The 12,848-nt window shown below is 39.1% G+C and overlaps 1 protein-coding gene across 1 annotated transcript in view; it reads left to right on the plus strand.

The window, feature by feature from the left end:
- The window catches only part of LOC107692814 (E3 ubiquitin-protein ligase RNF130-like), a gene marked incomplete at its 3' end in the record, with an annotated part of 51,747 nt that overhangs the window by 27,434 nt on the left and 11,465 nt on the right, over window positions 1-12,848 (plus strand). Inside the window, exon 4 of the mRNA XM_016492016.1 lies at window positions 9,116-9,366. Coding sequence (XP_016347502.1) covers window positions 9,116-9,366 — 251 coding nt within the window. The remainder of the gene's footprint in view (window positions 1-9,115; window positions 9,367-12,848) is intronic.

Below are 12,848 nucleotides of genomic sequence, written 5' to 3' on the forward strand. Positions count from 1 at the left end.
AGAGACCCACCCGCCGTTTGTTTCAGTGTTGAAATAAATACTATTTGGCTTGCTACAGAGGCAGATAACATGGCTAATTAATTAGCTAACGTCAACTAGTTTCCTCCCTCACGTTACTTCACAGAGCGGGGAATAGCAGTCTAACGTACGTACTGTATTTTTCTGCGATTTAGTACAATAATTACATTTAGCTGGTATCACGTCTATACTTTTAAGCCTCCTGCCATCGTTTACAACTGTTCAAAATCACGCATTTAAAAAAACAAAAAACAAACTTTGCCACTGTTTGAGTGTTGTACAGAGAGACCGTGTGTGTGTGTGTATGTGAGAGACACTCGCGCTCTCTCTTTCCTTATGTGTGTATGTGCACACATCCTCGTACCTCACCGCTCCAAACCATAGCTTCAAACTTAATCCGGGAAAGGTGAATATTCCTGCATCATAACTTGGACTGAAAGATGAATGTGTAGAAATCGAGCATGTCTCCAAAAACCTTGTTGAGCTGCAGGTTTAATGACTGCATTATTTATTTATTTTTTAATTTTAAATTTTTTACAGAAATCATGTTTTGATTTTATTTTTGATTATTGAGCTGCAGGTTTAGGCTCACTTAAGTGACTGCATTTTTTCATTTATAGGGATTATTATTTTTTTTTTAAACAGAAAATAATTTATTTATGTTCTGATTATTGTTAAAGCTGCAGGTTTAGGCTCACTTAAGTGACTGCACTTAATTAAGAAGAATTAAATTATTTATTTTAATTATTTTGCCTGACATGTTTTCTGTTCCAAAATGTTCTATATGTTCCTTAAAAATAAAATATATTGTGTTCAGTGGAAAAAAAAGTTGTTGTTGTTTTTTTACCCAGACATTTAAAAATAACATATTTTAGAGCTGTAATCACAATACCGTGATACCGTGTTATTTTTTTTATCAAAGGTTATCATACCGTCAGAATCTCATACCGGCCCATGCCTACGTGAGACCAGTGTAGGTTCACGTGTAACATTAATCATGCTTTTGAAATGTATTGTAGTCCTGTTAGATAGTCGATCAAATTGTAATATGCAGTTTAATTTGATTTTGAGTATTGCAATATCTAACAGTGATGTCATTGGTGGCACTATTTATAATTCTACATCTATAATTTTTTTTAAATTTTGAGTTGAGTTGTCAGTCTGTCTGACGGTTGCATCGCGACTATTTACAATGTCTTCCGCCGTGGGTGCATTTTTAAGAAACTTCTCGAAACCTCTGTGTTCTGTTCCATTTATGTGGTGCCCTGTCTAGCTGATTTGGAATGCAAGAACACATCCTGTATGAACATTTCCTCACTCATTCTGTGCTGCCTGCTCACTGTGAGTGTGGTTTGTCGAGGTGTGTTGCTTTTAGTAGCAGATGTGACTTGAGGTTGTCAATGCATGGATTTTTAATGAGAAAATATATGGATGATTCTCAGTTGTATAGAACCAAAACAGCAGCCTTGAGGAGAATGAGCATTCAGGATTTTTGCTAAATAATGTTATATTTTCAAATGTCTGCCGGTTAGAACTTCTTCTGTTTGTCAAGCTTTGAAAGTATTTTTTGTAGGTATGTAGGTATTTCATAATTTGTGTTGGGGTTATAAACCTGCAGTGAGAGTGTGACAAAGACTGTTTGTTTGGTTTTTGAGAACATTCGGACACGGTGAAGGACTGTGCCTACTGGAATCCACCCGCCAGTGCAGTCACTGTTGCTCTGCTGGTGCACTCTCTCCACACACACACTTCTAGCTTGACGCATATCCAAGAGCTTAGGATGCACAGGGCACATAGGATTCAACCTAAAGCTTATCAGAAGTGTGACAGGATGTATAAAGTGGTGGGCTGAGGGAGGAACTGGAAAAAGGGGAAGATAAGGGGGAGATGGTGAGTCATGGCAGCGCTATCAGAATATCGATGAGATGTTTAAATATAGCAGGATTGCATGATTTATTCTCATAGTTAGCATTCAGGGTCTTTTTCCTCTGCCACCTATGGGAATCAAACCTTTATGTACCATAGGGCTGTGCGATATAGCTAAAAAAATGTATCAACGATATAATGTTTCATTTTGTACGGTATCGATAATTATTGACATTTTTATAACCTTTTTTAAAACAAAAAGCAATAGAAAACAATAGAACTTTGCAGTTCTGAATGATGTATACTCTTACCTTTATGAGCAAATATGATGGCGTATTTTTTAGTTTCCGCTGTTATTAAAAATAAAATGCAAGCGCTTTAGCTTCCACTCTCCGCACAAACGATTGGATTTGCGCCTAACAGCGCTCATTTATCTAGGTTAAATGTTTCAATTAATACTGTGAAATGCATGAAGGATTTTATGTCTGTTTATTTTAGACAAGTCGTGTTGGTTTGAGAAGGCTAAATTGATCAAACATAATGCTCAACTCACTGTCTGCCGCTGCCGCTTGGTCGTTCCTTTCAAAAAACAAAACTTGAATTTAACAAACATAAAATGTTCCTAACATATTTCTAAATTAACACGGGATCCAGTCGGAGTCGGGCCGAGAATTCTCATAAAGCTGTTGGACAAGGGTCGGGCCCATGCAGGGCTCTATTCGTTCCCTCGTTGCCCCCAGCTCAGCGGGCCCCCAAAGTGCCCGGGCCCATATGCACCTGCATAGACGCTACGCCACTGATCTTATTTGTTCTTATCTGTTCATAAAAGTTTTATGTTTAATATAAGCGACTTTGTCATTGTAGCATTGTTGATGTTGTGTGTGTGTGTTTTTCATTAAGAGTAATATTGAATCAACCTTAAGAATGAATTTTGTTTCAAGAATAGGAAAGACCTAATGTTAAAGATCAAAATAAGCGGAGAATGCCAGATTTGTTGCTGCTGAGGTAGACGCTCTCGCTCTTTCTCTGCTGTCTGTAGAAATTGTTGTTAATTCTTAATTTGAGAACGGCAGGGACATGTTACAGGTTATAATATAATCCAAAAATCATGGCAACAAATGATTTTTTAAGTCAGTTTAATACGTTTAATCAGTTGAAACGACTTTCACAGTCAATTTGATTCAACTAACCGTTGCTTCTTGTCATTGTAGGCTTAGGCTGCTTTTTTCAATGAATTTTAATGAATATACTAATTAATAAAATGAATATTATTTATTTTTTATTACATATTGTTCATTCATTTATTTTTAACACCGCACCCCCAGCACCCCCATTTTTTCGTGGGCTACACTCCAGGGGGTGCTGCAGCACCCTCAGCACCCCTACTTCTCGCGGTAATGAATAAACCTCCACAAATTCGTGACGTGTTTTTCTAAAAGTTTAAACTGTTTTAACTTTGCGTGGCTTTCTATACATCTCTTTTGTGAGACGCGAGTGCAGCAGTCATATTTGTCCGTCTAAAAATGCGCTGAATATGCGTTTTGTGTGAATGGCTTGGTTTCTGTTTTAACCCATTCAAGATCTTCTCCGCATTGAGCTTCTATATTTCTCTAATATTTTGAATGCATAACACAGCAGCGGCGCATCTCGTGGGCTAGACTAACAAAACACTAAAATGCAACATCACTTACATCATTATCACCACATCTCGCGCGCCACTGATGACGCTCCCTGATGCACACCTAACATTCAAATGCAAATGTTTATTTTAAATTCGACTAATATTCATTCTTTATTCACAATCTCCTCATCACAGGCAGGCACAGCACTCAATTCAGCATGTGTTCGTGTGTGTGCTCTCTGCGTCACTCATAGCACGTGCCTATATCGTGCGATATATAGAACATTTTTCTATCGATATCGAAGAAGGTGTACCGTTGATAAATATCGATACTGTTTTATCGCCCAGGCCTAATGTACCAGCTGTTAAATTTTGAGGTACCTCACGATTCAGTTGGATTTTGATTCATAGTGTCATGAGACAATGGTTCTTTATGCATCTTTTTTTTTTTCTATCAACAGCATAGGGATGCAAGCCTTGTTGAGTTAATGTGACCTATTGCCAAGTTCAGTGTTAAGAACTTATACAAGATCTTCAGCTAATGTGAATGGAATGCTACATCAGAGCAACTGGTATCTAAGAGTGTTCATTTTTCTTCAAATTAAATAAAGTTGAAAAAAAAATACAAATATTAGATGAAAATCTTAAACTTAAAATCTTAAAGAAATGCTACCTTGGCAACTAACTAAACTAAAATAAAAATAAATAATAATAATTCAAAGGTAATTAGAAATATATATAAAAAAATTATAATAAAAATGACAAAAGCACATAACAATATTACTGCTGTTTCTCTGGATCAATCTAGAACATTTTGTTTGAAAAATAATTGCATTGCATCAATGTACGGATTGATCCAGGTGGATCATTGTTCTTGCACCACATGACTTTTTTTTTTTCTAAATACATGTGAGGCAATGTTTACATTTGTAGGTTTCAGTCAAACATTCAGATCACTACTTTTAGATAATCATATTTTGTGCACCCACAGGAAGTTTGGGGTTGCATTTGTGCATGTGTGTGGGGGTGGAGGTGTGTTTTAAACCCGAAAGATGCAAGCAAACTGACACACTATTTTCAAGAGCAACAAGCGTAATGTAGATTTAATTATAGAAAGGTGTGCAGTTATTATGTTTATATCAGGTTCTGTTATGATGATATTTTTTATAGAAGAATAACCAAGGACTGTTTTGACCAAACAAACCATAAATTTGTTTTTATTTCAGTGATGAAGTTTCAATGTGGTATTAACTAATGTCAAAGATATACAAGCATCATTATTTATATTTATTATATATATTTTTTAAAGCTCCGCTCTAAATTTACTGGCACTCTAAGTTGCATGTTGCATATTGTAAATATAGTAAGGACTAGGAGTATTTGATTTCCCTTATGAAGCCATGTGCCTTTCTCTGAGCATTGTTTGTACAATAGCATCAACACCTTTAAATATCTGTTCAAGCACTGTTTAAAGAGACTGTGACATGAGATGAAACCAATATTTTATAACCAGTTAAATCCAAAGTGCATATAAATTCATAATGCCACATGCTCACATCCCCTTCACTGTCGGTGTCAGTCAGCGTGTGCAGGGTTTAAGACCACATTTGAGGGAGTTTCCCTTTTAACACAGATCAATATTTGCACGCCTTGACCTTTATGGGAGGAACAATCAATAATGAATAAAATTAATTTCTGTCGCTGTTATAAAGTGAGGCCATTTAGACTTCAGCAAACTAACAATCTAAAAGAGGTCAGCAATTTTTAATGCATGAAGGATGAGTCATTAACTTTTTTTTTTTTTTTTTTTACATTTTAATCTATCTTTGGCTAATTTTATTGAATTCTCTACTGGGATTATATTAGATAATTATATTATTATTATTAGTAGTAGTAGTATTAGTATAGCTCATAATATTTAGTTTGACAATACTGTAAGTACCATCAACAGACTGTGCCTGTGGAAGTGACTTCCGTGCATATCATGATATACGTCTGTTGGTTTTCAAGCTGCTTATGGAGAAAAACGGCCTTGAAGTTGGTCAGAGCTGCTCTTCCAGTCACCGCTGGAGCAAATTGTCCCTGTCCTGCCCTAGACATCATCTTTACTGCTGACAAACTGCCTTCTGAGCCAGGGCAGCGTGCTAAACAGTCACGTCTCATTCACACCTGCGCATAAACATAAGTGCTCATGTTCACCAGTACATATAAAAATCTATACAAAATAATGCCAGCTGGTAGACTGCATAATTCAAATTTTTTGTTTTGCATGATGAAACACACAGTAATGTCAGACACACAAGCAGCCACATTCACACTGACATTCTCTGACATTCAGACTCCTTTTTCACTCTTTGCACCCTTATGACATTCAGGATTTGGCTGTAAGATGCAGCAATTTTTATACAAAAGGGATGATGTACCCTTGATTACTTCCATAACAAATGCATGCCTGTTCACCCTTTAGCCTTATGCTACACTCCTAATCCACTGAAATTCTTAATAAACTTGAACATTAATCATTTTCAGAGTGCTGATTGTATGTATGTAGTTTTAAGTTTTTGTGCTTGTGTGTGTGTGTGTGTGTGTGTGTGTGTGTATATATATATATATATATATATATATATATAGAGAGAGAGAGAGAGAGAGAGTGTATATGTATCCTGATGTTAATGTTTTGAGATTGCACATGATTTGAAATGATCCATAGCTCATCTTTGTGCAAAGGGCAATGTCCAAATGCACCGTTTGTACAAGATCAATATCTCAGATTTGCTTGCATTTAATTAGTGAACTAGAAATCATGCAAAATATTCTTATATACATTCTCATAGTTAGCATTAAAGTTGTCAAGCTGTGCCTTTACTATATTTCAGTAAAGCTGTGCCTGTGACTATATTTCACATTTCTTTGTAATCAACGTAATGCTTTAAGAACCAACAGCTCCATGTGGTGCCTTTCGTGAGGTTTTTTATAACCTGGGTCCCTTATGATTCTTTCACAGCCCTGCCATGCTATCTGCTGCTACAAAGCTGTGAAAGTAGATTTGTGCCTTGTAGACCCTAGAGGCATGTAGACCCGTCATTGGAAAAAGCCAGTCAAAGGGGTGGTTCAGTGGTTTTTTTCTAGGTTTGATTGTGTTATGGGGTGCAGTCTAACATGTGTTAATGCTTCGTTTTTAAAAAAACGCATTATTTTTCACATAATTTACTTTTATTCCACACCGCTCTGTCCCTTCTCTGGGAAACACGCTGATCATTTCCTTCTTTTATAAAGCCCCTCCCTCAGAAATAGGCGTGATTGGTTAGCTAGTGTGTTGTGATTGGCTAAACTGCTAAACGTCTAAACGTCATGCCCTTCACCTCAGCGGCATGTGCTCCGGTTGTATTGTAAACAAGGCGTTGTTAATATCGCTTATCAGTTTGAGCCCGATTGAGAAGCAGATGATATTATCGAAGAGGATCGTGCAGAACCTGTGCGAGCACGGCTTTTAATGGTAGGCCTATGTTTTATGTTTGTTGTTGTCTCATACTTTTAGATACGCTGTTATTTGTAAATGCTACTGCTTATGTTAGCTTTTAATGTAAGAGAGAGAGAGAGAGAGAGAGAGAGAGAGAGAGATGCAGAGTGTGTGCAGAGCAGGGGAACGTGCAGTATTAAGAACTGCTGCTTTAGAACATTGATTTTAAAACTTGTTGCATTATTTTTCACATAATTTACTTTTATTCCACACCGCTCTGTCCCTTCTCTGGGAAACACGCTGATCATTTCCTTCTTTTATAAAGCCCCTCCCTCAGAAATAGGCGTGATTGGTTAGCTAGTGTGTTGTGATTGGCTAAACTCATAGCTATGTGAAAATAAGTGTATGTAACAGTTCATTTTTGGAGCTGAGCTGAATGAGAGAGAGAGAGGAAGAGAGATGCAGAGCGTGTGCAGAGCAGGGGGACGTGCAGTATTAAGAACTGCTGCTTTAGAACATTGATTTTGAAACTTGTGAATCCATTAGAATCGTTAGAAGACAGAATCGCGATTCATATATGAATAGATTTTTACGTGCACCCCTAGTTTTCTCTTCCTCTTCTCTAAAGCAGTGCGGCATGGCCTCGCCCCCTTTGCTGCCTTTTCCCGAGGGCGGGGTTTATCTGGGTTTGTGATGTCACGAACCCGGGAAGTAACTTCTTGTGGTCCCTACCAGCCGTTTTTGTAGGCATTAAACTGCCAGAATTTTAAAAGACGATATCTCCGTTTGCATTGATCTTTCAGCTTCGTAACTTTGCAGATATTGTTTATGCTCAAACAGCAACATTACACACTAACTAAAGTTAAAAAATTTGAAATCGCAATGAACCACCCCTTTAATGTTGAATTATGGCATCTCGGTGGTTTATCAAAGAACATTACATCACAGATGTGTTGCAGCAGTCTGTCAATCCAAAAACTTGCAGACTAAAATGCCATAAACCACAAACACAAAGTTGTATGTGAAAATGTCAGGGCATGGCTAGATATGACAGCAGTTGTTACAGCAGATTCAGCCTGGAACATATCTCTCAAAATGGTTTGTAATTTGAGTTTGTGCTATCAAGGGTTAATCATATCTTAGCTTTGGTTAAAATAAAGATTTTTGAGTCTCATTTGCTTAAATGTATTCTGACCATCACAACAGTCATGTGATGGTATTTGTCATTGCATTTGGTTTCCTTTAGGGCAGTTCAAGTGCAAAATACTAGATTAGATCACTGACTAAGACAGATCTGCAATAGGTTTCCATCTGTACTGTTCTAACCTTATTATTGCAAAGCCTAAGGGACAGTTTTATATCAGTGTTTGTGGCACGGCCTAAGCTCCAGATCTGTGTCATTGTGTGTGTGTGTGTGTCTGTGGTGGGGGGATGGACGGGGTGTTTGTTTGTGCTCATTTTGTGTTGGCATGATTACTGTGCCATTTGTGTGACTGTGAATGTTTAATAGGTCAGATCAGGAGTATTAAACTGAAGTGGACAACATTGGTGTGTCTGTGTGAGATTTTATTTACTTTATATGTATATACTTAATAATGTTTAATACTTAACCATTTCAGAAAACTCTTTCCATTTGAGTTTTTATAGGCCTTATTCCCACTGTTTTTGACCAATTCAATATGACTATAAAAATCAATTTTATTTTGATTTATTATAAAATTAAAATTTTAAACAAAATAAGAACTATATTGTAATAATTTGCAATAAAACTGTAAAATACATACTTTAAAATAAGTAATACAAATAATTTTATTTTACTGTAAAATTGCAATACTAATATTTGTCCAAATATCTTAATTTTCAAACAGTTTACGGTCAAGCTTTTTTGACATGTTGCATCACATGAAAATATGCAAAAATGTTAATTTGAGCTGCCTTTTGATATATAAAAAGTGCTGCAAAATAATAAAATGCATGTTGTTGTTATTATTATTATTACTACTACTAGTAGTATTATTTTATTAATTATTTTATTATTAATAATTTTTGTTTATCATTTTGTTTGTTAGTTTTGTTGTTGTTTTTTTTCCTTAACACAATTTTCTTGGATCAAAATATCCTATATCTCAGTATAACTTCTTTCTCCAAAGGCACTGGAGACATAGTGACAGTAATGATCACGGAGTCCTTTGGAAAGGAGATTCTGGGTTTTCTGGAGAAGAACCAGACTGTGTTTGTATCCGTGATGGTGGGGTCACGAGGACTGCCCAAGAACATCAACCGTGGCTCCTTGGTGTTTGTCTCCATCTCCTTTATCGTACTGATGATTATCTCCTCTGCTTGGCTGATCTTCTACTTCATCCAGAAGATCAGAGACACCAGCGCTCGGGACCGCAGTCAGGTCTTACATAACATACAGTACAGTACACTGAAATACCAGCCTAGCACTTCTGCTTCAGTATTCTTCTGCGGCTCTTTTGAACAAAGCACACAGTTCCCTTTCAGTCGGTCACTACGAGTCACGTCGTGACCGACGAATTGGAATTGGGATATCGCTTCGATAGACCAATCTACTTCGAGTGTAAACTAAACGAGCCAATGCACATTGGCATTCAATTATTGCATCCAGCTGCCGCTGATCACAGCGTGAGTATAATAAGGCAGCAGGTGCAATGCATACCAGCTTTTCGCTTCGGAGCCGAGCGACAACATCGTTCTGCTCTGTTTATTTCGAGAACTACGAGTTCAGCACGCTCTCGGAAGCTTTCTGTGTTGGCGGGACGGCGCTTCAGCGGTGGTCGTTCCAGTGTCGAGTGGGTTGCGCACTTCAGGCTGCACTACCCCCTGTCGTGTTGCAAAGCGGCCATCTCCCCTGTGCGCCTCAGCACTAAAAGAGCATTTCCTAAAAAGAGCAAATTTCTCTAAAAGAGCTACACGGGTGCGTCTTTATAAAGACGACGGATCGTCCTTATAAGGATGCCGTTTCACCCGTGCGTTTCTGGGTGCGGTCGTTACCTGGCACCGGGTGATGGTCACGATTGCTGCCTCACGTGTCTGGGCATTAAGCAAGCTGAGGTGGCCTTCATGGATGAGTCATGCTCTCATTGCGGGAAGATGACCATCTCTGAGCTGCGAACCAGGCTCCGCTACTCGCAAGGGGTCGGAGTCCCGTTGCCGCTGCCGCGATCTGGGGCTCGTTCTGGCGGAAGGCAGACGAGAACCACTTCCAGCAGTAGCGCGGGCGGACAGGGTGTGCCCTGCCCATTCAGGCTGTGAGCTCGCTCAACTAGAAGTGTTGCATCCTCCTAGGCGTTGGCTCGTGGCGCCTCGCTGACAGATATTTGTAGGGCTGCGGGCTGGGCGACCCCCAACACGTTCGCTAGATTCTATATTCTATAGCCTCCGTGTGGAGCCGGTATCCTCCTGTGTTCTCACCTCAAACGGGTAGTGGCGCCGAGAGGCCCCGGTTAGTGTCGGCTTGCTAAAACTGCTCCAGAGTGTCCTACAGTAGACCCTGTTGAGATCCTCCGTCACCCTCGGCAGCGGATGCGGCGGAACGTCCGGTGCCGGGCCTTCACGATGAATCCGTGGGCACCGTGGAAGGCTGGGTTCCATATTGAGACCTAAGCGGTTCTCGTATGTGTATAGCCCACGGTATAGCCATAGAGCCCGTGTTTCCCCGGCAGACTTCTGCCTTTCCAAGAGGGTTACAATCACCTCCATTTCTCCATATACACCTAAACGGATGCTGTATGTGTATTTGCTTCCGAAACCTCCTTCGGGAAGGTTGGGGCTTCCGCAGCGTCCCTGTTCCAAGTGGAGCGGGTACGTTTTCCCAGTGTTATCCAGTCTCACTTAGTAAGGTAGTGCTTTGAAAAATGGTGAGTGGAACTACTTGTCCCGAGCCCCGGCCTACACCAGATAGGGGCGCAGGCGGCACGCACAGGGCACTGGAAGGGGCAGCACCGTGGCGCTTTGGTAGGGATCCCAATTCGTCGGTCACGACGTGACTCGTAGTGACCGACTGAAAGGGAACGTCTCGGTTACGTATGGTAACCCTCGTTCCCTGAAGGAGGGAACGGAGACGTCACGTCCCGTCGCCACGGTTGCTGTACCACTGCTGAGCGGCCGGGTCGCCGGCTCGGCTCCTCAGCGAAAACCTGGTATGCATTGCACCTGCTGCCTTATTATACTCACGCTGTGATCAGCGGCAGCTGGATGCAATAATTGCATGCCAATGTGCATTGGCTCGTTTAGTTTACACTCGAAGTAGATTGGTCTATCGAAGCGATATCCCAATTCCAATTCGTCGGTCACGACGTGACGTCTCCGTTCCCTCCTTCAGGGAACGAGGGTTACCATACGTAACCGAGACGATACACTCTCATCCTCAAGCTTGCATCTGAACGAAAAATCTGGCAAGGTTTTTAAAGACCTCTCTGATATTAACCAGGCTTATCTGACCTTCAAGAACTTCCTGTGTGTTCAAAGATAGTAGTAAATAGTGTTGGGTTCGAGTCCACCTAAGTCGAGTCCAAGTCGAGTCCGAGTCTTTAACCAATCGAGTCAGAGACAAGTCCGAGTCCAAAATGTGCCGAGTCGGACTCAAGTCCGAGTCCAACGAAACTCTATTATTTATTAGTATCTTAACATTGTTTTAACCTTTACAACTAGAAAAACGCAATGTCCATTTAAATGTAACAAAAGCAAACCTCTATTGCATCTTGCCATTTTGATTTTTGATTAATAATTAGTAGTGGTCGACTGATATATCGCCAAGGCCGATATTTGGCATTTTTCAAATATCGGCATTGGCCGATAAGTTTTTCTGCCTGGCCGATGTGTTCGAGGCGATTTTTTTGTTTGACGGCACGCCAGACTTTTATTTTGACGGCGCATTTATTTTTAATATAATTAATTTTCAAATTATTTCAAGTTTCTCAAACATAAAATAAATAAAACTTATAATAAAAAAATATATATATACTTGTATATATCGGCTTTATATCGGCCATCGGCCACCCTGCTCTCTAAGATATCGGCATTGGCTGTCAAAAAACCAATATCGGTCGACCACTAATAATTAGTGTCCTGCTTTGCTTAGCAAACTTAGTCATGTAACAGAAGTTATGGCTGAATTGATTTATGTATTGTGACATATCAGAGTGAAGCAGGTTTTAGAATGTGAAAAATTAAAGGGCGAGACTTGACTTTATTAATCGTTAAAGTAAATGTATAAATTCAAGGGTGGGGGTAAAGGAATCGGTATCTTGGTGAATGGGACCTTAAGAGCAGAAAATTCACCTTTTATCTCAATAAAAAAAACAGCTTTATATAATTTTTTATGATTTTGAATGAAATATGAATTTTGAATAATCAAAATGAGTTTGTGTATGCTTATTCTATGCATCAGTGTTTGAACCATTAAAGAAGAAACTGCATTTTAATTTCTGGGTTAAAAAAGAAAAGAAAAATGAATGCACGCCAAAGTACACGGACCCCGTAGACAGGGCATTTAGAATTTTTTCTTGGATGAAAATGAGGCTGTGAGGGATAAACCTTCTGCTTGAAGTACTAAGTGACTAATAAGTCACAGCTAACTTACACCTGTTGTATTTTTGATTTTTGAATGAGTTACATTAATTACAATAAATTACATTATGTAAGGAATAATTGATGATGGGCCGTTGAACGTTGAATTAATAATGCACGCCCAAGGTGATTTTGGACCCATAAAAACTATTGCCGCAAAGATGTTAGAAAAATGAGTTTTCTTTGAAGCAAAAAACTGCCACTAATACAAAAGCAAAAAATAAACTAATGTAATAAAACATTCTCAAGCTTACTGAAAGCAAGTAAACACTCCAAGTATTACTTACAAGC

The sequence above is a fragment of the Sinocyclocheilus anshuiensis genome, unplaced genomic scaffold (assembly GCF_001515605.1).
Source record: "Sinocyclocheilus anshuiensis isolate Anshui unplaced genomic scaffold, SAMN03320099.WGS_v1.1 scaffold774, whole genome shotgun sequence".
Taxonomy (NCBI): domain Eukaryota; kingdom Metazoa; phylum Chordata; class Actinopteri; order Cypriniformes; family Cyprinidae; genus Sinocyclocheilus; species Sinocyclocheilus anshuiensis.